This window comes from Tenrec ecaudatus, chromosome 12 (genome assembly GCF_050624435.1).
Source record: "Tenrec ecaudatus isolate mTenEca1 chromosome 12, mTenEca1.hap1, whole genome shotgun sequence".
In the NCBI taxonomy this organism is placed as follows: Eukaryota; Metazoa; Chordata; class Mammalia; order Afrosoricida; family Tenrecidae; genus Tenrec; species Tenrec ecaudatus.
The window spans coordinates 110,681,748-110,708,474 of record NC_134541.1 but is presented as its reverse complement, the minus strand read 5'-3'; the positions used below and the strand labels follow the sequence as shown (position 1 = coordinate 110,708,474).

Sequence of the window (26,727 nt, the reverse complement as noted above, 5' to 3'; positions counted from 1 at the left end):
TGAGCCTCAGTCATTGTCCAGTGTGGCCTTTCCATAGGACACTGAAGCATGCGTTGCCACCAAGCTTTATTAGACAGGAGGGGCTGATGGGGACATCGCCTACAGCTCTCCGGAAGTCTCAGGGTTTTCCATCTGAAGATCCTTCTTCTGGGGGCCCTGGGGTCGGGGACAGGAGGGCCGTTTGTCATGGGGTCTGCCTGAGTATACAGGTCCCAGCCAGCCACCAAGTTCTACCAGGGTGGACCTGGCTGTCCCCTCCCACCCCTTCCTTGTCTGTCAACAAGGATCAGTGGCCAGGGCTGGGCCCCCCTCTGCAAATGAGTGCAGGAGGCCTACCCCCAACAGGGGCAGAGGGACGGGGAGGAGACCGCAGGCTGCCTCACCATGAAGGCCCTCTTCTCCTGGGCAGTCTGGAAGCAGCCATGGCCAAACTTGGATGTGGTGTCGATGAACTTGAGCTCGATGCTCTCCAGGGCCCGGCGGCTGTGGGGGACCCGGAGGGACTGGGGGTCCAGGAAAGAGGGGATCCTTGAGGCCCAGTCACCCTTCCCCCAGGTCATGTCCTTGTTCCCACAGTTCCCCCTCCCCAGATGTTTCACCCAGGTCCTATCAGAACCTCCCCTTTCTGCCACTGCCTTCCCTGCTGTAGTCCCCGAGATCCCAGCCCACCTTCCTCAGCGTGATGACCCTCTTCTTGGTGCCAGCGATGCAGCCCTTGAGCATGACAAAGTCGTTGTTGACCTCGCCGTAGTGGGGAAAGCCGCCCTGCCGGAGACGCTGGGTCAGGGACCAACCCTGGGGCAGGGGCTGCCAGCCTGGGGGTCACTGGGGGAACACCACTGCACACCACTGCTGTGCTGGGAGGGACCTGGCCACCAGGTCTGGGGCTGACCCCTCTGGAGGCTCCCTAGTCGCTGATGCTACCACAGCATCTTTATCAAGTCCTGGTGGCATAGTGATGGTAGTGATTTTTTTTTGTTTGGGCAGAAGGGGAAACTGAGGCTCAGCCGGTACATACTGGGCATGGGGTCATAGTGGCAACAGTCTCTATCAGAGGGTGGAAGGGGTTGGGAAGTAGCAGGGGTCCCATTCCCCCCCTCAAACACACACACACAGAGCTCAGAGAAATGCTTCACCACAAGCCCCGCCCAGCCCTCTGGCCAGTTCCACCACACCAGACCCCCTCCCTCACCAGCGGTGTGATGGACTTGTCCGTCACATCGTAGCTGGTGGATGCGTTGTTCTTGACCAGTTTCCCTTCCTCCATGTGTGGCCCGCGGCCAATGCGGTAGATCTGCCGGGAGAAAGCCACGTTGGGTAACAGCATGCCCACACCTTGGGCCACCTGTGCTGGGGCTGAGTCACGGCGGGGCAGAAGGGCGGGCAGAGCCTGGACTCCTGCCCACCTTCTTGTTGAGCTCCGTGCGGTGGTGGTAACCCTTCTGGCCAGCACGGGCGATGGAGCAGCCCACGCGGGCAGGGTGCCAGGCGCCGATGCAGGCCACCTTGCGCAGCCCCTTGTGCGTCTTTCTGGGCAGCTTCTTGGTGTGCCAGCGACTTGTCACCCCTGGGGAAGGAGGGAGGGAGAGAGGAAGGAGCCGCCTTCCTGGCCTGGAGTCACCAGCCCCCCCCCCCCATCCCCCAAGATACCTTTGACGCCTCGGCCCTTGGTGACGGCAATGACATCAATGACCTCACTCTGGCTGAACACGCTGTGCACAGGCACCTGCTTCTCCAGCCGGGCCTGGGCCCAGGCCACCTTCTCGGCCACCGTGCCCCCGTTCAGCTGGATCTCCATGATGTGGGCCTTCTTCTGCCGAAAGGGCAGCAGCTTCATCTGGGAGTCAGGGCAGAGCAAATCACACCCCATCAGCAGACACGGGCCAGCTGTGTCCCTGTGGGTCATGGGTCACCCTTCCCCATCATCAGACATAGTATGGCCGGCTGGGTACCCACCAGTCAGCCACACCAACAGCAGACTCAGCAGGGCCAAGTGGGTCCCTGTAGTCCCACCACCATTAGCAAGCAGCACAGCCAGCTGGGGCCCTGTGGGTCACACACCATGTCCCCTGTGGACTCTACAGAGCCACCCCTGCATTTTCGCTCGAAAAGTGTGAGGCCCTGGGGGTGTGCCAGGGAAGGAGATAGACAGGCCCCAGACCTCCTGGACCACCCTCCAATCAAGGGCCAATTGGAGATCAAATACCCCCTCAGAAACATTACTTCAGAATGGGTAGTCATGGGTTGGGGGCTCTCTGTGAAGGTGACAGCTATACCCAGAAGCTCCTGGGTGAAGATCTTAAGAAGTTTGGGGCACGAGGAGAGAGCCTGAGGCAGGGGAGACCTGGGAGGTGATGGGCCAGGAAGCATGGGTCAGAATGGGATCAGAAGTGACCAGAGGTTGGGCTGAGCTGGGCTAGGGAGCCACAGAAGAAGCCAGGCAGGCCCAGATATGACAGGACCTAGTGCCTTTTAAACAAACAACAACAAAACCCAACATCTCTGGCACAGGCCGTTTGGAAGCCCAGACAGCTCACAGCTTGGCGCTCAGCCCTGGTGTGAAATGGTTACACACAAGGGCTCAAGTAGGAAGAAAATGTTTTGAAGATGATGATGGCAACATACGTACAAATGTGCTCGACACAATGGATGGATGTAGGGATGGTGCTAAGGGCTGTAAGAGCCCCCAATAAAATGATTTTTTTAAAGGTTACAGGTTGGGGTGCTGATCCAGGGTCAGCAGTTCAAAACCACCACCATCAGCGGCTCAGTGGGAAAAAGACCAAACTGTCTACTCCTGTAAAGAGTGAGTCTCAGAAACCCACAGGGCCAGTTCAGCCCGGTCGAATCAATGGCAGTGGGTGTTCTGGGTTTGGGAGTGGTTCCACGTTGAGCTGCTAAGCACAAAGGTCAGCAGTTCAAAACCGCCAGCCGCTCTGCAGGAGAAAAAGGGGGCATCCGCCTCCTGCAAAGAGCTACCCTCTCGGGAACCCACGGGGGCACTTCTGTCCCGTCCTGTCGGGCCGGTGTGAGGCAGAATGGGCTCGGCGGCAGTGGGCTGGAGTGGCACAGTGGATTACACATTCGCCTGCTGACTAAACGTCAGGAGCTCGAAACCAACAACCACCTTCGGTTAAAAAAAAAAGGAGGCTTTCTACTCCGGTGAAGAGTAACAGTCTCAGAAACCCACAGGGGCATTTGACCCTGTCCTGTAAGGTTCCCATGCAGCAGAAATGACTTGATGGCATTTACCGCACACCAGACTCTGCCCAACACCCCCCACCCACCCCAATGGACTCGCCCCCCCCCCCCCGGGAACTCAGGTCCAGCGAAGGAAAGGGACATTGACCCAGCACGCGTCAGCCAGGATCTGGAAGGGCTTAGGGAATCGGGAGCGAGGTGTGCCCCTGGGGACCTAGCAGGCTCTAGCATAGGGAAGGGGCTCACTGTCCTGGGGCCTAGGAAGAAGAAAAGTCTCCAGAAAAGATGCTCAAGGAATGGTCCAGAAGTAGTCTGTGGGTGGGAGGTGGGGGGGTTGTGGGTTACCTGTCCTCCCACACAGAGCCAGAGCCCAGGTACAAAACGTCCACGCACATATATACTTGCACCCACAGGAGGGGGTCCATGTTGCACACTAGACTGTTAGTGGGAGACTCAGGCCTCTCAGGGCATGGTGGAGCTGACTGCCAGGCAGGGCCCTTGGTCCCTCCAGTCCGGGCCTGAAGCAGCCAGCGAGGTGACCCGCACACCCATTGGGCAGGAGCCGTGCCTGAGGCGTGGGTATTTTTAGGCTGACATTTTCCAGGGCCCCTGGAAGCAGGGTGGGGGTGGGGGTGGACAGGCTGGACGGGGCGGGGCCGGGGCCAGGGGCGGACCTGAGTGTGGACGATGACACGAATGACCTTGCAGTACTTCTTCATGGCAGCAAAGTCTTTCTGGAGCTGCTTCTTGCCATCGGCGTCCCGCCACCTCTTGCAGGCCTTGGTGAAGGCTTTCTTCTTGCTTTTGTGCCTGTGCCACACATGGGAGGGCACTCAGGGCTGCCAGGCCCTGTCCCACAGCCAACCAGGAGGTGGCTTGGGACATGAAATGCCGGGATGGGCTCTCTCTCGCCTCTCTCCCTGGGAAGCCCCCTCCTCTCCTCTGTCAGGTGGACACCCTCCTTCCTCCATGTCCTCCCAGAGCCTGAGAGTAAACATGAGGCTCGAAGGGGACCCCAGCACCGGGGGACCAACCCCACAACCCAGCACTGTGGTTTAGACAGCACATTGTGTGCGCGGAAGTCTAGAAGGTGGGAACAATTGTCCCCGTGGCAGACAAAGGGACCAAGGCTCAGAGAAGGTCCAGCTCTGGACGAGGGTCAACGAGGGGATGGTGGGCCTTTCCTGAGCCTCTGCCTGCACAGAGCCCCCATGCTTTCATAGAGGTCCCATTTATGGGGGTCCCATTTATGCAATGCTAGTGTGGCTTGTCCCTGGTCTGACTCCAGAGCCCAAGCTCGCAGTCGGGACTGGGACTAGATGGCGCCTGAGGAGGGAGGGTGCCTCGTGCGGGGAACGGCAGGTGCTTGCACCAGGCGGGCGGGGCTTCCCTGGACAGACCAAGTGGCATGGTAGAGTGGAGTTCTGACACCTGTCTCAACCTCTTGGATGATACAAGGCATGCCGGTGGCACCGTGAGTTAGCTGTTGAACTGCTAACCACAAGTCCAGCGGTTCGAACCCCCCAGTCGCTCCACTGGAGAAAAGATGAGGCCGCCTCAGAAACTCGTATGAAGCAGATCTATTCCGTACTGTGAGTCCCTGTGACTTCTAAAGACGCAGCTTGTCACTGGTCCATTTTCATCTTTCCCCCTGGCTGCCTGGACATATGGGGCTAACCCTGACAATATTTACTTTCTATCTTGCCTTCCTTGTGGGTCTTATTGAGGGCAGCGGGCAGCGAGTGCACACACATGCAGTACACACACGTGTGCGTGCACACGCGGGCACACCCCTGCCGTCTCGGGGAAGGGGGTGGAGATGACCCTCACCAGTCCTTGTAGAAGCGCCGGCGACACTCATCACTCAGGTGCTCTGCGAAGATGGTCTTGAAGCTCCGGAGGCCCCGGGGTGTGGCCACGTAGCCCACCACGCCCACCACCACCAGGGGTGGGGTCTCCACGATGGTAACTGCTTCCACCTCCTCCCGCTTGGAGATTTCTGCGTGAGACCAGAGACAGCCAGGTCGGAGAGCCCCAGTGGCGGGCAGGCACCAGCCCACTGTCCTTACTGTCTCTCCAAATCCCTGGCAGATGCTGAAAGGTGCCCACTTGGGCTGTGTGATCCCTAAGCTCGGCAGTTCGAAACCACCAGCAGCTCCAAGGGAGAAGGAGAGCTACAGTCTTGGGAACTCTACACTTGATCTTAGCCAAAAGGCCGAGAAGCGATAGTCTTGGGAACTCAAGGGTAATTCTTCCCTGTTCTGTAGGGTCGTTGTGAGTCGACATCGACTGGGTGACAATGAGCTATTTGGTTTTGACGGGCACCGAAGGCCCAGGAAGACAGGGAAGTAGATGTGGGCTCCCTGTGGCTTGCTTCCTAAACTCACTGCCATCCAATAAGGACCCTGTAGGACAGGGCAGAACTACCCAGGTGGGTTTGCCAGGCTGGAACTTACAGGAGTGTCAAGCTTTGTCTCCCTCTGAGCACCTGGAGGCTTCGAACCCTTGACCTTGCAGTTAGCAGCCCGACGCACAACCACCAGCGCTCCCTACGCGACTGTGCAGTGTGGCGGAAAACGTGGGAGCCTTGACTACAGCTTGGTAAGTAAGCACAAATGGGCCTATTCTTACCTTGCCCCTCTGGGTCCTCCCCCACTGGACTGGGGGAATGGATGGGTGGATGTAGTCTTCGGAGACCCATGGGGAGGTGAGGATTGAGCCAAAGTTCTGGTCACCCTTACCCCCAGAAGTCCCCTGCTGACCTCCCCGCCCACCCCCTACCCAGGGCGCCCACTCAGGGTGACGCTGGTTCTCACTTGGAGAGCTCAATTTCCCCTCAGACCTGGGGGGTGGGGTGTTGCTCTCTAAAAGGTCAAGGACCCACCGCTGCCAGGCGAGTCTGACTCACAGCAAGCCCCGGTGGGAGTTCAGACCCTATCAGTCACAGTCACACCTAGTCCCTGCCGTCATGTTCTCGGGCAGGGACTGTCCCTCTCCACTAACCCACCCTGCCCCTGGGACATGACGCACTGAGTCCTGGCCGGTGGACGTCGCGCAGCGTGTGGGTCATGCCTGCCTTGTAGCCCAGGAAGGCCGTGAGGTGCACAGGCTTGCTGGGGTCGTCCCGAGGCCACGTCTTCACCTTGCCCCGATGCCGCCGGCTCCGTTTATGGGGCAGAAAGCCCAGGTGCCCATGCCGAGGGGCGGAGAACTTCCTGTGGGACTGTGAGGGCCAGAGGGGAGAGAGGTCAATGCTGGGGTCTCCCTGCAGGTGGCCCCAGAGCCCAGACCCGGAGGGCTGAGGCCCCAGGATGCCCTCATTGCCTTGTCTGGGGGTCTTCAGGACTGGCCAGGCGCCTATTCTCCTTCGGCCACTGCCCTCGGTCCATCTCCTGGCCTCTGAGGCCCAGCAGCTGCTCGCTGGCCTCTGGCTGCCCTTCCAGTCACCCACCCCTCACAGTCGGTCCCTGAGGACACCTGGAGTCCAGCCCGCCGACCTGGGGGCCCTACTGACCATGGCTGCTGTCCTCCCAGGTCCAGGAGGGGGCCTCCCTGCCAGGCGCTCGAGGTAGAGTGGCAGGATCAGGACACAGTCGCCAGGTCCCAGATTTAGTTCCTGGCAGGAAGCTTGGTCATCTCCCGTGGCAGGCGTGGGCTCTGGTGCCAGGGGCAGCCTGGGCCAGAGCGGGGGTGGCTGGATAGGTGGCCCTGGGACAGATCCATGTCACTCTGCTGTCTGCCCTGTGGGACCAACTTAGCCAGGTGAAGGCCGAGGCCCCCTTTGGAGGGTACCCTTTGGATGGGCACCTCTCTGAAGGCCCTTGGTTGAGTTTGCCGACCAGGAGGCCAGGGGTCCTGCCTGGGGGCTACGGAGGAGGTCTGACTCGACCATCTCGTTCCATTCTGCCATGGTTGGTGGCCCCAAACCTTGGTTGGTTTGTTTTGTAGTGGTGTTTTAGGGTACAAAAGAGGCTCTGGAGCTCAAACATGTAAGGAGGACAAAGACAAAGGCACATTATCCAGGCGGGGAGACGGCTAACACCGCTCATCATGGCGCGGCTTAAGGAAAGCACGGGATACAAATGGAACTCGGAAACTGAGGATAGTTGGCAGATCAATACTCAGCTTCAGGCTGGATTGCGGGAGCAGGAATGGGACCGTGACTGGGACACATACCTCAGGTTGTGACCCCTTTGGGGTCAAATGACCCTTTCACAGAGGTCGCCTAAACCATCGGAAAACATTTTCCTATGATCTCAGGAACTGAGACACCACTTCTCTATCCATCTCCAAGCGAGTCTACCCACATGCAGATAGGACCCCTGAGGTTGTTAGGTTATGCTGCCAACCTGGCCAATAAATACATGTGAGGTGAATTGAAGGGCAGAGGGATAAATGGCTCAGTGAGCCTCACCTTTCTAGTTCTCGGGTCTCTCTCTTGCTATGTGATGGTTGGACCAGGGTGCAGCTTCCTTAGCCAGTTTCCTGCTTCAGCTGGCAAGGCTGACTTCCTGCAAGACATCCCTGAGGAGAAGCCACATGGGCCTACCCCGATGCAGCCCTGGGTGCTGGAGCAGCCGTGTGGAGACCCCTGCCAGCTCTGAGATGCTGACACGTTCACTGACTCAGCTTTCCTCCTGCAATCGGCATCATAGTGTGTGTTTTGAGAGATGGAGGAGGACTTTGTGGATTGGTGTCAGACATATGGGTTAATGTTGGACTTGTGGGCTTGGGCAGCACTGGATTGGGATGTTTTCTTGATGTGCACTTACCCTTTATATAAAACTCTCTTTTATACATATGAGTTTCTGTGGATTTGTTTCTCTAAAGTACCCAGACTAACAGTGATTCATCACTATGCTTTATTTATGTTCAATTTGAAACAATGAAAAGACATCCTGCCTATCAGATATCTGCATGATGAACATAACAGTAGCAAAATGACAGTGATGAAATAGCAATGAAAATAATTTTATGGTTGGGAGTCACCACCACACGAGGAGCTGTCTGAAAGGGCCGTGGTATTAGGAAGGTTGAGAACCACTGTGTTAGATAAAAGAGGTTAAAGGTTGGTTCAGGGCCTTCAGTTTCACAGTGCTTGATTCAAGACCCTGTGACCCCAGAACTGACTATCCAGGACACACCCAGGCAAGTCTCTAAGGGACACTGCCCCTCCCAGGGCTGGCCGGAGAGGGGCGGCCATCCCTTTCCAATGTATCCTGCCTGAAGGCCTGACCGACTATTCACATCCCCAGTGAGAAGGGACAAGAGCCCTGGTGGGGCAGTGGGTTACCCACTGAGCTGCTAACCTCAAAGTCAGCTGTTCAGAACTAGTAGCCACCAGGGAGAAAGAAGAGGCTTTCTACCTCAGTAAAGAGTTACGGGGTCAGAAATGCACAGGGACAATTCTACCGCGCCCTGTAGGATCCGTAAGAGCAGGAGTTAACTCATGGTGTTGCTGGTTACAGCGGGTCCTTGGAGAGCCAGGTTGATTTGAAAAACTCATAAGTTTACTCCTGCCAGCACCTGCAGGAGGGGAGTGGCCAGGGTTCTCCTCTGAGCTGTTTCCGGGTTCGGTCCTGGCCCAGCAAGTGAATACACAAGGAGCAGGTTTGTACTAGGAATTCAGGGAGAGATTGGCAGGCTTGTACACTGTCACAGGATACAATTGATTCCCCGAGGAGGCAGGCTTTGCAGTGATCATTAGGAAATTATCGACACTTACATTTCTCCAGGGGCCCTTAAGCCACCGCCCTCTCTGATGCTTTATGCCCGATTGCTCACTCCTTCCGCAGTCAGGACATCCCTGCTATGCGAGCTTAACAGGGATTTTTACAGCAAGGGTGGTGTCTGTGACCTGGTGGATTTTTTTTTAAAAGCGAAATCTTACACTATATTTTATTTCTAGTCTTTTGATTCTCCATAGGCTAACTCTTCTCAGCCCTCTGTCAATGACAGTGAGAATCAGGAAAGCAAAACAAAAATCACTCAGCTCGCTGCCACCAAGTCAATTCCGACACAGACGCAGACTGTCCTGGTAAGAAGGAGTTCAGCAGAGGCTTATCCAAGTGTACTTTGAACACGGTCGTGCTCAGAATTTAAGTTTTAATACAGTGATTTGGTCTTCTCTCCCCCAAATTTGGTATAAGTCTACTTTTTTATTTTTTATTGTATGTAGCTCAGGGGAAACTTTACAGTTGTTTGTCCTGTGTTGTGTGTGTGTGTAGGGGGGTTATGTGTTGATCATTGCAATTGGTTTCCCCTTCCTCTCCTCCTCTCCCCACCTTCCTCCTGCCCTCCTGGTATCGATACTCCCATTCCTGTTCCTGGATTCCATGTGTTGTGAGCTCTTATCTCTTATCTGTTCTTGTGCACACGCTCCCCTGTCTAGCCCACCATAACAAGCAGGACTGGGTCATGATAGTGGGGGGTGAGGAAGCCTCAAGGAACCAGAGGAATAGTGTGTGTCTCATCAGTGCTGTCCTGAACCCTGATTGACTCATCCCTTCCTTGTGACCCTTCTATGAAGGGATGTCCCATTGTCTACAGATGAGTTTGGGGTCTTCGCTCTGACCCACCTCATCTTCAACAATATGTTTTGTTTTGTTTTGAAAGCACTCAGGGCCATTGAGTCCATTCTAAGTCAGAGTGACCCTACAGGGCAGGGTAGGACTACAGGGCAGAGTAGGCCTGTAGGGCTGTCAGTAAAGCTTTGTAGGAGCAGAAAGTCTCTCTCCCAGGCATGGGCCCTACTCACTTTTACTGCTGTCGAGTGGATTCTAACTCAAGTCACAGTCATGCAGTGACGCCATGGGACAGGGAGAGCTGTCCCTGTGGATGTCTGAAACCGGATCTTTATGGGAGTCATCTTTCTCTGCTCAAGGGGCTGGTGGTTTCAAACTGTGGTTCAGCCTGAACTGAATCATGATCACCACACCACCAGGGCTCTGGAGTAGGCCACAGCAGAAAAATATAAGCAAACACACTGTCATCAAGTCAATGCCAACTCGTAGAGACCCTATAAGAGTGAACAAGACAAGGAAGGGAGGGGGGAAAGTGAACTGATACCAAGGGTTCAAGAAGGAAAAAAAATGTTTTGAGAATGATGATGGCAACACATGTACAAATGTGCTTGACACAATGGATGGATGTAAGGATTGTGATAAGAGTTGTACAAGCCACCAATAAAATGATTTTTTTTTAGTTAGTTCAAGGATCATTTGTTGGCCTTTAGGAGTGTTTTCCGGTCCAGTCTGTTGGGGCATCATGCCCTGGCCCCAAAGTCCACCTTCAGCATTCCCTGGGGACCTTGCCACTCACTCCATTCCCTTGCTGTTCCGTTGCACTCCCCCAGTGAAAATTATTTTTAAAAGGGAGGAAAAAAAGACACGTCAAGACAATGGGACAGTCCTTCCCAGAAGGGCCACAGTGATGAACAACACAACTATCCTGTAGTCCTTTAAGATTTCTTCCCCTTATGTGTTATACCTCACTAATCATGTTCGATTTGCATTTGCTCATTTGTATATTTAAGATTGCTTGGTGCGTGGTAGTCAAGATAGATGAGCCCTCAGTCAGTGACAGGAGTAATGGTTCCCTGAGGGTGCGAGAAGTAAGGGGGGCGATGAGGGGAAAGGGGTGTTGGTAGAATAGATGATTGTAAAACTCCACTCAATGGGATTGAACTACAGAACTGTATGTGAATGGATATATTAGACTGAGTAAGTGATGTCAATAAAAAATATTGTGTTTTTTTTTTAAAAAAGACAGGGTAGAACTGCCTCGGTGGGTTTAGAGACTGTAACTCTTCACTGGAGTAGAAAACCCGGTCTTTCTCCAGAGGAGCAGCTAGCAGTTTTGAACTGGTGACTTTTCGACATCTCCAGCCAACTTGTTACCATTACGTCCCTGGGGCTTGGAGTAGGACATCCAGGAGGGCTTAGTGGAGGAGTAGGGATTTCGCTCTGCCTGTTGCGCGTTGACTTATTGCTCGTGTCTGCCCCACTAGCATGTTCACCATATAGGCAGGGTTCCGCCCAGTCCCTGGGTGATTAGCACCCTCCTGTCCCTGGGTCCCTGGGTGCTAGCAAACGGTTAGCACACTCAGCTCTAAACAGGGTTCAAGTTCGCCCTGCGGCACCCCAGAAGAAAGTCCTGGCGATCTACTTCTGAAGGGTCACAGCCCGATTCTGCCACTGACGGAATCATTTCTGGGGTAAAGTGCCCTCTGTGCCCAGAGGAGCGCCCAGAACATAGGCTTTGGGAGGAGGCGCGGTGCAGCGGCGCCAAGCAACCACACGGCGGCGCACGCGCGGCGAGGCGCGTAGGGCTCAAGAACTACAGGTCCCGTGGTGCCCCGCGCCGCCGCCCGCCGACGCGCAGGCGCGTCCGGCCCGGCGTCCTTCGCAGCGGGCGAAGTAGGCCGCGGGAGTAAGCCTGAGACCCGGGAGTGGAACCTGCGCCCCGCCGCAGCCATGCCGGACAGCTGGGACAAGGACGTGTACCCCGAACCCCCACGCCGCACGCCGGCGCCCTCCCCGCAGACCTCGCTGCCCAACCCCATCACCTACGTGACCAAGGCCTTCGAACTCCTCGTGGACCGGCCCGTGACCCTCGTGAGAGGTACGACTCCCAGACGGCCCCGGGCCATGGCGCACCCCGGCCTCGCCGCCCGGACTATGCCCTTGACGCCCCTCCCCGGAGAAGCACGGGTCTTGCGCGGCCTCACTAGGATCCTCCGCCCCGTACCCCAGAATTCACATGACCCCACTGCACTCCCGGATCTCACGCTGCCCCCAATCCTCAGTCCCTGATTTCATGAGGATGCCCCCTGGACCCCGGATTTCATTCGGACTTCGCTACTGCACCCCTTCACATGGAATAGACCCCCTACTGCGCCCTCAGGCACCCCGAACTCACATGAACCCAGTGTACGCCTGACCACAAAGACCCCTGCTGCGCCCTTGATTTCACACAGACACACACCCCACTGCACCCCAGACTTCATTTGGCCTTTTCCCTAACGTACGCCCAAGCCCTTACATGACCCCTTCACTGACCTCATGTGGACCCCTCCCTATTGCACTCTGAGACCTTCCCTCGGCCCTCCTGCTGCACCCCAACCTTCACTTGTACTCTCTCCCTTCTGTCCTTTGACATGCCTGGCCTGTCAGGGGTCTCCGCTGCACCCTGTCCATGCCCAGCCTCACTGTACCCCAGGGCTTTGCCCCTCAGATTCTTCTTACTGTCTGATGTCCCCAGGACTCACCCCTGCAGTCCTGACCCCAGAAATTCCTCCTCCAACTTTCTTCAAACACTGAGTTTGTGGCTCCGAATCGTCTGTGTCCTGGACGTGTGGAGTTTGGGGCAAGCCTGTTGGGTGGGTGGTCCACAACAGAGTATGGGGCACCTGCTAGCTGGCTGCCCACCTTCAAGGTGGTCGTGGGCCCACTTTGGGCCACCATTCCCTGCCCACATAACAGGATGTTCAGCGAGGGTCCCTCGTTCACCCTCCCTCCTTTGTCACCTGTCAGGCCATTTGTTCATTGTCAGTGTGTCGTCCTGCCTAGGGGACAGCACGAGGAGTGGGCAGGCACCTCTTCCTCTTCCGGTGCCATCGAGTCAGCTCATAGCGACCCTGGGTGTAGTGTGGCATAGTGAAACACTGCCCTGCCCGGAGCGCCCTCGCCATGCTCGCCTTGCTTTCTCACTGAGCCTGTGCCACTGTGGGGCATGGTGTGAGGGTGGGCCCAGGGCTGTCCTAGAAAGCATTTTCAAGGCCAGGTTCTCCAACTCATTACTCTTGTTCTGATGGGGGAAGCTGTGGCCAAGCAGGCCCCGAGCTCAAGCTGGTGGCCCCTGGGGCCCGAGGGAGCAGGCCACCGGTCTGGGTTCCAGTCCCTGCTCTCTCCCCAGCTGTCTATAGATCTGGATCCTGTGCATAAGTGAGCTTCTCAGTGTTCATGGGGAAAGGGGGTTAAAAGGGCTTTCCCCACAGACGTCTTAAAGGCCTCTCGTGTAGGGAGACAGGACTTGCCACCCAAGGTAATTGGGACCGAGCCACTTGCTGGCTGGGGGTTGCAGTGCGTGGTGATCTAGCTGCGGCCCCCCAGTCCTTTCAGGGACTGTCTCCCTGCACGTCCCTGCTGAGTCCATGTGCCCGTTTCCTGCCTCTCTCTGCAGACTTCATCGAGGAGCAGCAGGCCAAGAACAAGACCTACTACTACCACCGGCAGTTCCGCCGTGTGCCCGACATCACTGAGTGCCAGGAAAATGATGTCCTGTGCATGTTTGAAGCTGAGATGCAGTGGCGGAGGGACTAGTAGGTACCCTGGTGTCTGCTGGGTGGCAGCAGTGTGGCTAGCTGGATTTTCCTGGGGCCCCCGCTGGCAGGAATGCCTTGCCTGGGCAAGGTGGAGGGGTATTATAACTGTAAGAAAGTTGGGTGGATGTTCAGATCATTTTCCACTCCGCAATTCATACTTGTTTGGTGTCATCTCCTTCATGGACATCACAGATGCCGCCTCACTCGGGGCTTGGTAAATGCTGCTGTCTGAGATCAAGCTGGTTCTGACTCATAGCGACCCTGTAGGGCAGAGTGGAACTGGGCCTGTGGGTTCTAAGACTGGGAATCTTTAGTTGTAGGAAAGCTGATCTTCCTCCCTAGGGGTAGCTGGTGGTTTTGGACTGTGGACTTTTGTTAGCAGCCCAATGCACTACACACCAAGCCACCAGGACACCTATCTACAATTCTGCTCTTAATAGATCTATTCCATTCCACCAACATTTTGAAATGTCCGACTTTACAGCCATGGGAACCCCGTAGAACAGGTCTGTCCAACTGGGTCACTGACTTGCACTTTACTGTGGGCAGTGCTTTGGGGTCTCTTTCCTTGGTGCTATTGAGTGGTTTTTGAGCTGCCCTGCGTGTTATCTTTCCCAGCAAAGTCGACCAGGAGATCGCCAACATCGTGCAAGCAAGGATGAAGGCCTGCCAGCAGCGGGAGGGCGAGAGCTATGTGCAGAACTGTGCCAAGGAGTTGGAGCAGTTTGCTCAAGTGTCCAAAGCCTACCAAGACCGCTGTGAGTGCCACCCCATTCCCTACAGCCAGTGGAGCTAGACTTGGGTCTTTCAAATGGTCACTTATGGGATTACAAGGTTTGCTAAATAACATGCAGCTTTGCACCAAAAATGCTGCCTTCTAGGAGCAGGGCTTACCTGCTTAGCTAAGGATTTCTCCTATGGCCACTGAACATCCTGTCTCCCTTCCCAGACCAAGACCTGGGAGCTCACTACTCAGCCCGGAAGTGCCTGGCCAAGCAGAAGCAGAGGATGCTGGCTGAGCAGAAGGCAGCCAAGGTAGCCGCCCAGGAGGCAGCCGCTGCCTGAGGAAGCCTTTGCAAACCTACTTTGACTACTGTCCTGAAATAAAAGTTCTGGCTCCCCCACTACTACTGTGTGTTCTTCAACACCCCTCATTCCAGTACCGGAACCTAAAAGCCTTTTTCTTGCATTGATGCAGCCGGACCACACTAGTAAGACAACACACAAAAGGCAAAGGCAGGCAGGCTCAATTCACTTTATTACATTTTGTATAAAATTGACTATGTGGTAGCCACAGCTGGAGCCTGGGTCCTCTGCATGGAGACTCTGGTGTGGGTCTTCACAAGATGGTCAGTGAATTCCTGCAAAGACAGATTGGTCTTACACTGCTGCCCCCAACCCTTTCCCAGGAGGCAGGCCAGGACAGCTGCTTGCCTAGCACCCAGTACCTGGTAGGGAGACTTGGTGAACACGGTCTCTTTCCAGAGGTCAGGGGTCAGATAGCTGTACGTCTTGGAGATGGCATCAAAGGTGGCTTTGGCTAGAAAACAGCAGACATGAGGACAGGCTCTGGTTTGGGACTGACCCCCACCCATACAGCCTGTGGGCACCCCACCTACCAAAGTTGCCCAGGGTGGCTGTGCAGCCCCTAGCCGACGTGTAGCAGTCATCAATCCCTGCCATCATCAGCAGTTTCTTGGGCACAGGGGCTGAGACGATGCCAGTGCCCCTGGGGGCAGGAATGAGTCGCACCAGCACAGACCCACAGCGGCCGGTCACCTTGCAAGGGACCGTGTGGGGCTTGCCAATCTTGTTGCCCCAGTAGCCTCGCCGCACCGGGACAATGGACAGCTTGGCCAGGATGATGGCCCCTCGGATGGCGGTGGCGACTTCCTTGGAGCACTTGACACCCAGGCCAACGTGCCCATTGTAGTCCCCGATGGCAACGAAGGCCTGCAGCAGAGACAAGGAGTGAGTGTCTTCGGATCTCTGAGCTGCTCTGCACTAGCAGTTCCCAGGGCCTGTCGTGCCCCCCGGAAGGGACAGGCCACAGGAGGCCTGCCCGAGGTCCTGCGGGCATCCTTTCTCTCTCTCCTCTTTACGAAAGTCACACATGTTGTGGCAGGTGTAACCATGCAGAGCAGGGAGAGTCCCTAGCAGATCCCCCCACCAACACCCCGCCAGGCACACGAGGCAGTAACAGGGTACCTTGAACCTGGTGCGCTGGCCGGCTCGGGTCTGCTTCTGCACAGGCATGATCTTTAGGACCTCGTCCTTGAGAGCCATCCCCAGGAAGAAGTCAATGATCTCAGACTCCTGCAGAACAGTGCAAAGTGTCCTTCAGGAATTCAACATAGGATTCCTAGCTCCCAAGGGCACCCTCGGGGTGTAATGGTCACACACCTGAAGCACCAATCCAGTCCCAGGGACAGCACCCCTCACAAAACCTGGGGCGCTCCATGGGGTCCTACCAGTAAGCAAACCAGGTGCCGAGTGCCATCCATACCTTGATGGGCAGGGAGAACAGATAGATCTCCTCCAGGGACTTGATCTTCATGTCCTTGACCAGACGACCCAGCTTGGTGACAGGGAGCCACTGGCGGAACAACAGGCGCAGGTGAGCCAGCCGTCTGCGCGCCACCTCGGTCCACGGGCCCGCCCCACGCGCGCGACCAGAAACTTACCTCCTTGTCTTCGGCTTTGCCCCCGCGAGCCCCGCGGCCTCGTCCACGGCCCCGACCCCGGCCGCGACCCCGTCCTCGCAAGCCGCTGCCGAAGCCTCCGCGGAAGCCGCCGCGAGCTGCGGCTCCCGGGCCCCCGGGGCCTGCAGGCCCTCCCGCTGCACCGGCGTCATCCGCCATTTGCTAAGGAAAGCGACAGAAAGCAGTGAGAACTCGGCTCTCGCAGCCTTCCGCAAACAAGCCATGATCACCACCGGAGTCCCGACGCAGCGCACTGCCCGATGTCCGCGGATTCCCCTGGCGCCCCCGCCGAGCAAAAGGAACTCACGTGTTTTCTCGGAGAAGAAGACTGGGGCCTGCTGGGACGAGGCTTTTATAGCGCGCTAGGTATCGCGTGATCTCAGAACGAGCCTGGGAGCTGGACGTGCTCTGTGATTGGCTGCCAGAGTCTCCGCCCCCCGCGCTCCGTACGCCTGGGCGCGCCTTGCTTTCCGAAGGCGGCGGCCGAGCGCACGCGTGTGCGTCACGGTGGCGGCGCTATAAGTACACGCTCGCCTCCCTTGCGTTCCTTCTGCCTCGCGTGCCGCCGATGTCCCGTCCTCTGGTACGTGTGCGCCTCGCATGTCAGACTCTACCGACCCACCGCTCTCGGGGCCGGGCGGGGCAAGGGCGAGCCCGGCGCTGGCTGAAAATCACCTGCGGCGTCACCCGTGGCCGCAGGTGAGATTCGGCGCCCAGAGCAACCCGGGGCCTCAGCTCGCCGCCTACTGCCTGCGTGTAGGCGGCCGAAACCCAGGTCCCGACAGGCGCCGCTGCCCTCTCGGCCTGGCCACTGACCCGTCCTCTCCGTAGGTCGCTGATGCCGGAGCCTGCTGGCGAAGACGCCGGGACCCCGCGGAGGAGGGTGAGGAGGGAGGGAGGGAGGGCCAGAACGGACGGCAAGCCCCCTCTTCCAATAAAGCGGTTTGTCCGTTGACAAATTACAAGTTGTGTGCGTGTTTTTTTCCAACCAACCATGTCTGTTAGCTTATACATGCATCTGCTGATGCTGGTTCCAGTTGAGACCGTGGAGGTAAAAGACGACAGGCTTCAGGCTGGGGAATGAATGACCCATAAGTAGCAAATACACATCTGCATACTGATAGGATCAAAACCAGAGGAAGGTGCGCTGGGCGGACCTCTAGCAATGGTGGGAGTATGAGGTGCTCAGCCTTGTTGCAGTGCCTCCCCACTTCTCTAGGTTCTCTCGGATTGGTGGACCATGTACCCTGTTAGCCCTGTGGGGACACCTGTGGGTCCTACAGGTTGGACTTGATCATATGTGGGCATCTCTTGATTCTAGGTGACCCTCCTGTTAGTGCTTTCTGACCCCTAGGGATCCCTGTAAGTCCATTCCTGCCTTTGAAGCTACTACCCTAGGTCCTCAGGTCTCAGCCCTAGCTACCTGAGAAGCCCTGCTGAGGGAGGTTGGGGACATGGCTGACATCTCAGCCTTGGAATAAGATCGGTGTTGCTTGGAGGTCAGTTTTTTACTGTCCCCCAGCGCAGGGGCTCCAGTGGGTAGCTGCCCCACCCCTCCCTATGATCTGACAGAGGACAGCAGGGGTCAGGCAGTGAAGCATCCCAGTAGGTGCTGGGCCAGAGCTGTGATTGGCCTGAGCAGGACAATGCCACTGTGATGTCAGTCCCCTTTCCTGTGAAATGGAGGCCCCCAGTACCCTGTGGGCCAGTGTGGCTGCCGGACTGACACAGAACATGGTAAGCCCAGGCCCTCTTGCCCCTCTGCCCAAGCTCCTGGCTCAGAAAAAAAGGGGGGTGAGGGAAGACTGGGTTATGGGGCAGAAGGTCCCTCCAGGATCAAACCCAGGTTCTCCAGGGGCTGGTGGACTTGGTGAAGCAGCGGTGTGGGGTGGGGAGTCTGGGCCAACCAGCAGATGCTGACCCAGCCTCTCCATCAGAATTCTCTGGTGGCCCTCCTATCTGTCAAGAGCTGGCTGGGAATCTCCCTCTGGGTAGGTGGAGTGGGAGGTGCCGACCCCTGGCTCCACCCTGAGGATAGCCTGCCTTTTGCAGAGTGGAGGGTATGATCTCAACCTCTTTGCCAGCCCTCCCAACTGTAACTTCGTGTGCTCCGTCTGCCACGGGGTTCTCAAGAGGCCGGTCCGCCTGACATGCAGCCACATCTTCTGCAAGAAGTGCATCCTCCAGTGGCTGGCCAGGTGTCCTGGGCACTCAAGGGTTGGGTATGAATGTGCTGGGGCGGGCATGGCAGCCATCTGAGTCCCAGGGGAGGGGAAGGGAGAAGGGGGTTGTCACAATAGACAGGTGGGAGCCCTTCATGGTGCCTGCAGCCCAGCTTCTGGGAGCTCAAAGTGGTCCATGAATGCCTCCTCCCTACTGGGATGGGGTGCAAGGGTCACCCAGTGAGGATTGTTTCAGGGAGGCCCACAGCTGCCACTCTCCCTTCCCACTCAAACGCCCGCCCCTACCTCTGTCTCCTGCCTGCTTCCAGGCAGAAGACCTGCCCTTGCTGTAGGAAGCAGGTGAAGCGAAGAAGCCTGGTTTACGTGAACAAGCTCCGAAAAGCCATTGGCCGCCTGGAAGTCAAGGTAACTCGCCCCGCCCCTCCTGAAGCTGGAAGGGGCGGTACTAGGGAGAGCCCTATTACCAAAATAGAAATGAGGTTTTGTTTTAGCAACTTTAGGGCGTGTGGGTGGGTCTTCGAACCTGGCTGTGTGACTCTGGGCAAGTTGCCGAAACTCGGAGCTCAACATGACCATGTACCCCATGTCCCATGTTCTCCAACACAGACCCAGCCACCTCCTCTTGGAAGTCTAAAACCCCACCTCCCAGCATTGGCCCGCTGTTCCCCCCTCCCCACTAGCCTTAAACTCAAATGAGTTCGCTGGTTGGTGAATGCAGTGGGATTAAGGGAGGGTCTGTCCTGCCCCGCTAGCAATGCCTGGGTTTGACTCACTAGCTGCCGTCCTCTGCCCGCAGTGCAAGAATGCTGAGGCTGGCTGCTTGGTGACCTGCCCACTGGCCCATCGGAGGCGGCACCAGGACTCATGCCCATTCGAGCTGATGGCCTGCCCCAACGACGGCTGCTCAGTGAAGGTGCCGCGCTGGGCCCTAGCGGAGCACAGGCAGTACTGTCAGCACAGAGCCCAGTGGCACTGCCCCCTGGGCTGTGGGGCCACGCTGGGCCCTGACGAGAGGTCCAACCACAATTGCTACCGTAAGCTGCGGGAAGCCTGGGGTCGGCGCCAGCATCGCAGCCGCACCCTGCTGTCCCACCTACTGCGGCGAACACGCAGGGTGCACCATGCCACCAACATCATCCGCCAGCAGCTGGCCCAACTCGCTGACTTCCTGGAGGAAGATGACTCCCTACTCGTGGGCGCCCCTGAAAGGGAGGCTGAGAATGCCCTGGAAGGCAGCAGCAGTGGGGTTGAGGTGTGGCAGGGCCAGGGCCAAGATACTACCGTGTATATAGAAGGTTAAATAAAGGAGTCCAGGCCGGCACCTATTGGGCGCCCCAGTGCTTGGCCACCCCGCCTGCCTCCAGTCTCTGCCCTTCTCCATTTGTCTACCAACCTCAATAACCCACTTCATGGCCTGGAGCACAAACCCTAAACTTAGGATAAGAATCAGTGCAAAGTGGCCCATAGGGAACCCTCCCCTTGACTCTGGCTTCCTGGCTCCCCCTTACTGAAGCCAAACCCCTGTGGTCCCTGCTTACTACCTTCCCAGCCTGCAGCCACTCCAAAGGCCTTAGCACTGACTTCCTCAACCTCTTTCTCCAGGACTCCTTCACCTCCTACCCCCCGTAAAATCCTACCTCCTGCACTCGAGCACCCTTTCACTTCCCACCAAGCCAAACTCAGATGGTAGAACTACCCCACAGTGTTTCTAAGCCTGTCCTTCACTGCATCTTTGACTGGAGCAGCTGCTGATGAATTTGAACCCCATTAGTGGTAGGACACTTAACCCGCTGTGCCACTAGGGCTCCGGTAGACAGTAAGCTTTTTGTTTTCTGGTGTCTTTTGAGGGCCTAGAACAGCACTTTGCGTGTAAAGGGTGTTCAATAAACAACCTGGTTGATTCTGGAAGTGGCTGGTTCGTTTATTTACATATTTTAGATCTCATGTCAGAGTAAGTCCCCTAAGGCAGGGAAGGTCCACATCCTGTCGCCCCATATGTCGCCCCAACAATACTGAAACACCCCCCCCCAAAAAACAACAAAACCCAAATTCACTGCCATGCAGTGTGACTAGACTCTTTAGAAAGCCTCATCTTTCGACGTGGTTTTGAACTGGTACACCCTACGGCTTTGGGGATTACAAATATATCTGGGGGCTATTCGTGTCGTCGTGAAATTATTAAATACACCTTACTGCCTCTAAAGAGTCAGATGCCTGGAGAGCCCCTACTTCCTGCCGGACTACGCATGCCCAAGGCAGGCCCTCCAGACCGGAAACTCCCGTTGGCCGTTTCCGCCCACACCAGAGAGACGGCTTCTACCCACATCAAAGATGGCGCACGCCGCGCAGGTGACGCCGTAGCGGTCGCGGGTGCCGACGTCATCGCCGCGCGCCGGAAGCGTGGAGCCGGGCTCCCTGTGGTCCTCACGCGCTAGCATCTCCGGCGGATCTCCGGCTGGCCGGCGGCTGCCGCGGCGGGGGCGACATGGCGGAGGCCGCGGCCGGAGTGAGCCGCTTCAAGGCCAAGTGAGCTCGGGCCCTGGGAACGCAGGCGGCGCCAGAGCGGGAGCCGGGCGGGGAGGGCTGAGGGGGTGTCCGAGAGCGGGCCCCGGCTGCTCCCGGGGAGGGCGGGAGCGGAGCTGCAGGCCGAGTTGCATCCTGTTTGGGGGCGTGCGGCGGGGACGGAAGAAGATCCCCGGAAGGTGTCCCGAGCACAGGTCGCAGCCCCGGGGGAGGGCCAGCATCCTGTGGCTGAAGCCAGTAATATAAGTAACTAGTCCTGGAACAGAGCGAGCTTCGCCCGACCCCTTCCCCGCCCCCGTGGGGTTTCACATGGGGCCAACAAAACCCAGCCCCAGCGCCGTTCATTCGACTCCGACTCTAGGGTCTCAGCGAAATGCAAGCTGACAGCCTCGCCGTTCTCGTAGGGCCTGGCTTAAACAGCCAGCCTGTCAGTTCTTAGCTGAGCACTTACTTAATCACTGCGCCACCAGAACAACTGATGGTGTGGCCCGTCCAGAAATCACTGCTACCCCAGGAGGGGACTGTGGTTCTAAAAAAAATCCAAACCTGCTGCCATCAAGTTGAATTCATTTTTCTGGCTGTGGATTGCCAGGTCTTCCTCCCAGTGTGGGCTGGTGGGTTTGAACTGGCGGCTTTTGGTACACAGCCACGTGCTTAATTGTTGTGCCACTAGGGTTCCTTTATACTAAAAGCACTAGTAAAAGGGGGTACCCTGGTGGCATAGGGGTTATGCTTTGGGTTGCAGTCCGCAAGGTCAGCAGTTCAAAACCACCAGTTGCTCTGTGGAAGAAAGATGAGGCTTTCTACTTCCATCAAGAGTGAGTGTCTCAGAAACCCATCAGGGTCACTGTGAGTGGGAATCAACCCAGTGGTCTTGAATTTGGTTTGCAGTAAGGAGGGGGCCCAGCGGTTGAGAGCACTCTGATTGGCTAACTGACCTGCTTTGTCTTGGGCATCAGGCCTCCCTGAGCCATATGCCATAGATAGTGATACCAGGAACCATCTGGAAAAACTGAGCCGTCACAACACCTGGCCGGAGCAGTGGGAGAGGCAGGAGAGGCTGACACAGCCCCTGTGGGCTTGCAGAGCTAGAGGAGGGTAAATGTTAAGCAGAGCAGGGACAATGCTTGGGGCGGGGAGGCTGGAGCAGCTGCATAGAGTAGCTGAGTGGAGGAGGTCGTGGGGGGAAGGATACTTCTAGTTCTACATCCAGCTCCAGTCCCTTCAGCCCTCAGGGGCCCCCAAGATCCACTCAGCAATGTGCCTGGGGCTCTCTGGGGACCCTGGGCCTGATCCAGCCTTCTCTTGCTTTGGGAACCCACAGAGGGGTCTCCCTGCTCTAACTGGAGTTTACTTAAAGCCCATCTGGGGAGCTGTCTCTGTGACCCAGTACCCCGCCCCTCTCTCTGTGCCCTGACTGCTGCCCAGGAGCAGAGCTGGGCCACATTGGAGACCAGAGGGCAGGTGCTTCACTTGCTCCCCTGTCCTCTTTCCAGCTATGCCGTCCAGCACAAGATGGAGCCTTTCTACAAGGGCGGGAAGGTGCAGGTACTTCCAGGGAGGCCTGGGAGGGGACGGGAGAGGAGTGGCTGGCAGGTGAGGAGCACTGCCCTGCTGACACTCGTTTGTCCCCAGCTGGACCAAGCTGGTCAGCACCTTTTCTGCATGTGTGGCACCAGAGTCAGCGTGCTGGAGGTGGCCTCGGGGACTGTGCTGCGGAGCCTCGAGCAGGTATGTGGCTGGCCCACGTCAGGGCTGGGGAAGGTGGGCGTCCTCACGGCAGAGCGTACCCTAATGGCCCTCTGCACCCGATCTTAATTCTAGGAGGACCAGGAGGACATCACTGCCTTTGACCTCAGCCCTGATGACCAGGTATGTGCCTGGGGAGGGGAGGAGGCACTGAGTCCAAGCGTGAGGTGAGTGGGCCACCTACACATGGTCCTCTCCTCTCCCAGGTGCTCGTGACAGCCAGCCGGGCGCTACTGCTGGCCCAGTGGGCCTGGAGAGAGGGCAGCGTCACACGCCTGTGGAAGGCCGTGCACACAGCCCCTGTGGCCGCCATGGCCTTTGACCCCACCTCCACGCTGCTTGCCACAGGTAGGGCCTCAGTGGGGCAGGGAGAGGGCGTTGGGAGCACCCGCCCCTCCTCTCAACCACATCTCCCGTAGGCGGCTGTGACGGGGCTGTGCGTGTCTGGGACGTTGTGCGGCACTACGGAACACACCACCTGCGAGGCTCGCCCGGCGTCGTGCAGTGAGTACGGCAGTGGGGGAGCCGGGCAGGCACTGGGGCTTCCCTGAGCTCACACACCCATCCCCTTCAGCTTGGTGGCCTTCCACCCGGACCCCGCCCGCCTGCTGCTCTTCTCTTCTGCAGCCGACGCCGCCATCCGTGTGTGGTCCCTGCAGAGCCGGTCGTGCCTGGCTGTGCTGACGGCCCACTACAGTGCAGTCACCTCTCTGGTCTTCAGTGCTGATGGCCACACCATGCTTAGGTCAGCGGGCTGACCCCTATAGGCAGAGCTGGGCAGGCAGGGGTCAGGAAGGCCCAGGAGCCTCCTGACCCAGGCCTCATGTCCCTCAGCTCTGGCCGAGACAAGATCTGCATCGTCTGGGACCTTCAGAGTCACCAGAGCATGAGGACAGTGCCCGTGTTCGAGGTGCAGTGCCAGGGGCAGGTGTGCTGGGGGAGGGCCTGGTGGCAGCTTCTGATTCTCTGGCACGGTTGGTCCTCAGAGCGTGGAGGCTGCGGTGCTGCTGCCAGACAAGCCCATGCCTGAGCTGGGCGTGAAGTCCCCGGGCCTTCACTTCCTGACAGCTGGCAGCCAAGGTGGGTTGGGCCAAGCCTCTTGGGTGGGAGCTGTGGGGAAGAGGGGTGGTGCAGAAGGGCGCCTGGCCTGCCGGTCCCAGCCCCCGTCCCCTCCCAGGTTTGCTGCGAGTGTGGGAGGCAGCATCCGGACAGTGCGTGTATACGGAGCCCCGGCCGCCTGGTCCCGGGAGGGAGCTGACCCACTGTGCCTTGGCCCCGGCCGCCGGTCTGCTTCTCAGCGTCACTGCCGACCACCACGTGCTGCTCTATGAGGCGAGTTCGCTGCAGCTGCGCAAACAGGTGAGTTTCACCTCCCCCCAGCCTGCCCCTGTCCCCCCGACACACACACACCTGGACCCCACCTTTGTCTCCATCTCCCCCCAGTTTGCTGGCTACACCGAGGAGGTGCTGGACGTCCGGTTCCTGGGCCCCGAGGACTCACACATCGTGGTGGCTTCCAACAGCCCCTGTCTGAAGGTGTTTGAGCTACAGACGTCGGCCTGCCAGATCCTGCATGGCCACACAGGTGTGCAGCTCTCGGGGCCCAGGCTGGACCCCTGACCCCTGACCCTCCTCTGACCACCCCACCCCACCCCTCCTTCCAGATATCGTCCTCGCCCTGGACGTGTTCCGCAAGGGCTGGCTCTTCGCCAGCTGTGCCAAGGTGAGGAGTCCTCGGAGGTGGGGGGTCTGGTCCCCTGGTGGGCGGTCAGAGCTGCCCCCTCAGCCCCTTCCCATCTCCAGGACCAGAGCATCCGCCTCTGGAGGATGAACAAGGCCGGTCAGGTGGCCTGCGTGGCCCAGGGCTCTGGGCACACACACAGCGTGGGCACCGTCTGCTGCTCCAGGTAGCAGGCCGGAAATGGGAGGACTAGGTGGGAGGGGTGGGTGGAGAGAGGTCCAAGTGTAAGGCTGGGTCTCATTTTGGGTCGCCCCTAGGGCACAGTGGCGCCGGGGAATAGTGTAAAGGGCTTGGGTGCTACAGGCAGAGAACTTAGAGGTGTCTGGTCTCCTGCCCCGCCCCCAGACTTAAGGAGTCCTTCCTGGTAACTGGCAGCCAAGACTGCACAGTGAAGTTGTGGCCGCTCCCCGAAGTCCTGCTGTCCAAGAGTTCAGCCCCCAGTGGGAGCCCCATCCTGCTGCAGGCTCAGGCCACACAGCGCTGCCATGACAAGGTGACCGCCCTCGCCACAGGGCCGGACTGGGCAGGGCAGGGCTGGGGTCTGAGCCAACTCTTGCTTTACCCCATTCCCCAGGACATAAACAGTGTGGCCATTGCCCCCAACGACAAGCTGCTGGCCACAGGCTCCCAAGACCGCACGGCCAAGCTCTGGGCACTGCCGCAGTGCCAGCTGCTCGGCGTCTTCTCGGGCCACCGGCGTGGCCTCTGGTGTGTGCAGTTCTCACCTATGGACCAGGTGCTGGCCACAGCCTCTGCTGATGGCACCATCAAGCTGTGGGCCTTGCAGGACTTCAGCTGTCTCAAGGTGAACTGCCCCCCGCCCAGCCGGAACCGCCCCCCCCCACTTGATGGACAGCACCTCATACTGCCCAAACTCCCCAGCCAGCAGCCCCTCCCCCTCCCCATCCCCCAGCACCTCACGCCACCCTCCCACCCACAGACATTCGAGGGGCATGACGCCTCAGTGCTGAAGGTGGCCTTCGTGAGCCGGGGCACACAGCTGCTATCCAGGTCAGCAGGGCGGTCCCGGCAGGGCGAGGTGGACATGCCAAGCTCGGCACTGCCTGCCTCCCCAGCCCCTCCTGCTCCCCTCTCCCCCTGCAGCGGCTCCGACGGGCTGGTGAAGCTCTGGACCATCAAGAGCAACGAGTGTGTGCGGACGCTGGACGCCCACGAAGACAAGGTCTGGGGGCTGCACTGCAGCCGGCTGGACGACCGGGCGCTCACGGGGGGCAGCGACTCCCGAGTCATCCTCTGGAAGGTGTGTGGGCAGGGCGGGCAGGTGGGCTGGGGCTTCACAGGGAGGCCAGTCTGACCCCAGTGTGACTCTAGGACGTGACGGAGGAGGAGCAGGTGCAAGAGCAGGCCAGGCTCGAGGAACAAGTGGTCAAGTAAGCCGGCCCTCGCCTGTACCACCACTACCCTGCCCCTGTCCATGACCTAGCCCATGGCCCCGTCCCTGACTGAGTCACCATGGGGCCTCCCTGGGGCCAGCATCACCCCCCTCCTGCCTGGTGGCACTGAGTCCTCAAGGTCCCTCCCCCTTCCGCCGTCCCCCCAGGCAGCAGGAACTGGACAACCTGCTCCATGAGCGGCGCTTCCTGCGTGCCCTGGGCCTGGCCATCTCCCTGGACCGGCCCCACACTGTGCTGACCGTCATCCAGGGTCAGTGCCACCAGGCTCGGTGGGGCAAGGACCCGGGCAGCGGCTCCTTCCCCAACGGGCTTATTCTCTTTCCTCCCCACCAGCCATCCGCCGGGACCCCGAGGCCTGCGAGCAGCTGGAGAACACGGTGCTCAGCCTGCGGCATGACCAGAAAGGTCGGTGGGCCAGCCAGTAGGCAGGGGCGTGGCTGGCTGGCTAGGTGGGGCTGACCGACTGTCCCTGTCACCTGCAGAGGCCTTGCTGCGTTTCTGTGTCACGTGGAACACCAACTCTCGCCACTGCCACGAGGCACAGGCCGTACTGGGCGTGCTGCTGCGGCATGAGCCCCCCGAGGAGCTGCTGGCCTACGAGGGCCTGCAGGCCGCTCTGGAGGCCCTGCTGCCCTACACTGGTGAGCGGCCATCGGGACAGGGGCAAGGGGCAGAGGGCAGGCAGCGAGCCCCAGGACCTGACCCCTCTGTCCTCTCCAGAGCGGCACTTCCAGCGGCTCAGCCGGACGCTCCAACAAGCCACCTTCCTGGACTTCCTGTGGCACAACATGAAACTCTCCCCGCTCCCCGCCCCCCAACCCTCAGAGACTACATAAAAGGTTGCTCCCCAGCTGGCTCCTCACGTTCTTTGATCTGCGCGCACCCCGCC

General features: G+C 58.4%; 5 protein-coding genes and 2 non-coding genes across 7 annotated transcripts; 4 read left to right on the top strand and 3 right to left on the bottom strand.

The window, feature by feature from the left end:
- Nucleotides 1-99: 99 nt before the first annotated feature.
- RPL3L (ribosomal protein L3 like) lies at nt 100-11,677 on the bottom strand. Its single transcript, XM_075528083.1, has 11 exons — nt 11,496-11,677; nt 6,716-6,875; nt 6,232-6,424; nt 5,032-5,200; nt 3,876-4,011; nt 1,651-1,837; nt 1,407-1,567; nt 1,193-1,294; nt 670-765; nt 384-503; nt 100-156 (listed from the first exon to the last, which is right to left on the bottom strand). The coding sequence occupies exons 1-11, from the start codon at nt 11,675-11,677 to the stop codon at nt 100-102; spliced, it is 1,563 nt and encodes a 520-aa protein (XP_075384198.1).
- On the top strand, nt 11,588-14,652 carry NDUFB10 (NADH:ubiquinone oxidoreductase subunit B10). Its single transcript, XM_075528266.1, has 4 exons — nt 11,588-11,823; nt 13,384-13,522; nt 14,144-14,283; nt 14,475-14,652. Exons 1-4 carry the CDS (start codon nt 11,676-11,678, stop codon nt 14,588-14,590), a joined length of 543 nt encoding a protein of 180 aa, XP_075384381.1. The 5' UTR covers nt 11,588-11,675; the 3' UTR covers nt 14,591-14,652.
- Nucleotides 14,653-14,759: 107 nt separating this feature from the next.
- RPS2 (ribosomal protein S2) lies at nt 14,760-16,425 on the bottom strand. Its single transcript, XM_075564488.1, has 6 exons — nt 16,210-16,425; nt 16,032-16,121; nt 15,734-15,841; nt 15,145-15,478; nt 14,974-15,065; nt 14,760-14,886 (listed from the first exon to the last, which is right to left on the bottom strand). The coding sequence occupies exons 1-6, from the start codon at nt 16,384-16,386 to the stop codon at nt 14,806-14,808; spliced, it is 882 nt and encodes a 293-aa protein (XP_075420603.1). The 5' UTR covers nt 16,387-16,425; the 3' UTR covers nt 14,760-14,805.
- On the bottom strand, nt 15,545-15,676 carry LOC142423614 (small nucleolar RNA SNORA64/SNORA10 family). The gene has a single exon (XR_012779225.1). It is a non-coding gene; the product is annotated as a small nucleolar RNA SNORA64/SNORA10 family (small nucleolar RNA).
- A 461-nt stretch (nt 16,426-16,886) lies between the features above and the next one.
- LOC142423714 (small nucleolar RNA ACA64) lies at nt 16,887-17,014 on the top strand. The gene has a single exon (XR_012779315.1). It is a non-coding gene; the product is annotated as a small nucleolar RNA ACA64 (small nucleolar RNA).
- Nucleotides 17,015-17,907: 893 nt separating this feature from the next.
- On the top strand, nt 17,908-20,166 carry RNF151 (ring finger protein 151). The gene is made up of 4 exons (XM_075528082.1): nt 17,908-17,964; nt 18,280-18,425; nt 18,719-18,815; nt 19,207-20,166. Exons 1-4 carry the CDS (start codon nt 17,908-17,910, stop codon nt 19,708-19,710), a joined length of 804 nt encoding a protein of 267 aa, XP_075384197.1. The 3' UTR covers nt 19,711-20,166.
- Nucleotides 20,167-20,787: 621 nt separating this feature from the next.
- On the top strand, nt 20,788-26,688 carry TBL3 (transducin beta like 3). The gene is made up of 22 exons (XM_075564487.1): nt 20,788-20,936; nt 22,430-22,481; nt 22,569-22,664; nt 22,758-22,805; nt 22,889-23,030; nt 23,102-23,186; nt 23,257-23,427; nt 23,517-23,592; nt 23,669-23,762; nt 23,860-24,041; nt 24,126-24,267; nt 24,347-24,405; nt 24,486-24,589; nt 24,769-24,916; nt 24,998-25,228; nt 25,364-25,434; nt 25,528-25,684; nt 25,756-25,814; nt 25,985-26,088; nt 26,172-26,243; nt 26,321-26,479; nt 26,559-26,688. The coding sequence occupies exons 1-22, from the start codon at nt 20,896-20,898 to the stop codon at nt 26,672-26,674; spliced, it is 2,409 nt and encodes an 802-aa protein (XP_075420602.1). The 5' UTR covers nt 20,788-20,895; the 3' UTR covers nt 26,675-26,688.
- Nucleotides 26,689-26,727: the final 39 nt, after the last annotated feature.

Excerpts from the sequence above, each read along its gene's own strand:
- RPS2 (XM_075564488.1), bottom strand. The coding sequence starts at position 16,386 with ATGGCGGATGACGCCGGTGCAGCGGGAGGGCCTGCAGGCCCCGGGGGC. Across the intron at positions 15,842-16,031 it reads TGTTCTCCCTGCCCATCAAG|GAGTCTGAGATCATTGACTT; the intron begins GTATGGATGGCA and ends ACTGTTCTGCAG. Across the intron at positions 15,066-15,144 it reads AGCCACCCTGGGCAACTTTG|CCAAAGCCACCTTTGATGCC; the intron begins GTAGGTGGGGTG and ends GCTGTTTTCTAG.
- RNF151 (XM_075528082.1), top strand. The coding sequence starts at position 17,908 with ATGGAGGCCCCCAGTACCCTGTGGGCCAGTGTGGCTGCCGGACTGACA. Across the intron at positions 17,965-18,279 it reads CCGGACTGACACAGAACATG|AGTGGAGGGTATGATCTCAA; the intron begins GTAAGCCCAGGC and ends TGCCTTTTGCAG. Across the intron at positions 18,816-19,206 it reads TTGGCCGCCTGGAAGTCAAG|TGCAAGAATGCTGAGGCTGG; the intron begins GTAACTCGCCCC and ends CTCTGCCCGCAG.
- TBL3 (XM_075564487.1), top strand. The coding sequence starts at position 20,896 with ATGGCGGAGGCCGCGGCCGGAGTGAGCCGCTTCAAGGCCAA. Across the intron at positions 24,917-24,997 it reads CACAGCGCTGCCATGACAAG|GACATAAACAGTGTGGCCAT; the intron begins GTGACCGCCCTC and ends CCCATTCCCCAG. Across the intron at positions 25,229-25,363 it reads AGGACTTCAGCTGTCTCAAG|ACATTCGAGGGGCATGACGC; the intron begins GTGAACTGCCCC and ends TCCCACCCACAG.
- NDUFB10 (XM_075528266.1), top strand. The coding sequence starts at position 11,676 with ATGCCGGACAGCTGGGACAAGGACGTGTACCCCGAACCCCCACGCCGC. Across the intron at positions 11,824-13,383 it reads GCCCGTGACCCTCGTGAGAG|ACTTCATCGAGGAGCAGCAG; the intron begins GTACGACTCCCA and ends CTCTCTCTGCAG. Across the intron at positions 13,523-14,143 it reads ATGCAGTGGCGGAGGGACTA|CAAAGTCGACCAGGAGATCG; the intron begins GTAGGTACCCTG and ends TATCTTTCCCAG.
- RPL3L (XM_075528083.1), bottom strand. The coding sequence starts at position 11,677 with ATGGCTGCGGCGGGGCGCAGGTTCCACTCCCGGGTCTCAGGCTTACTC. Across the intron at positions 4,012-5,031 it reads CGGCGCTTCTACAAGGACTG|GCACAAAAGCAAGAAGAAAG; the intron begins GTGAGGGTCATC and ends TGTGTGGCACAG. Across the intron at positions 1,295-1,406 it reads GCACGGAGCTCAACAAGAAG|ATCTACCGCATTGGCCGCGG; the intron begins GTGGGCAGGAGT and ends TTCTCCCGGCAG.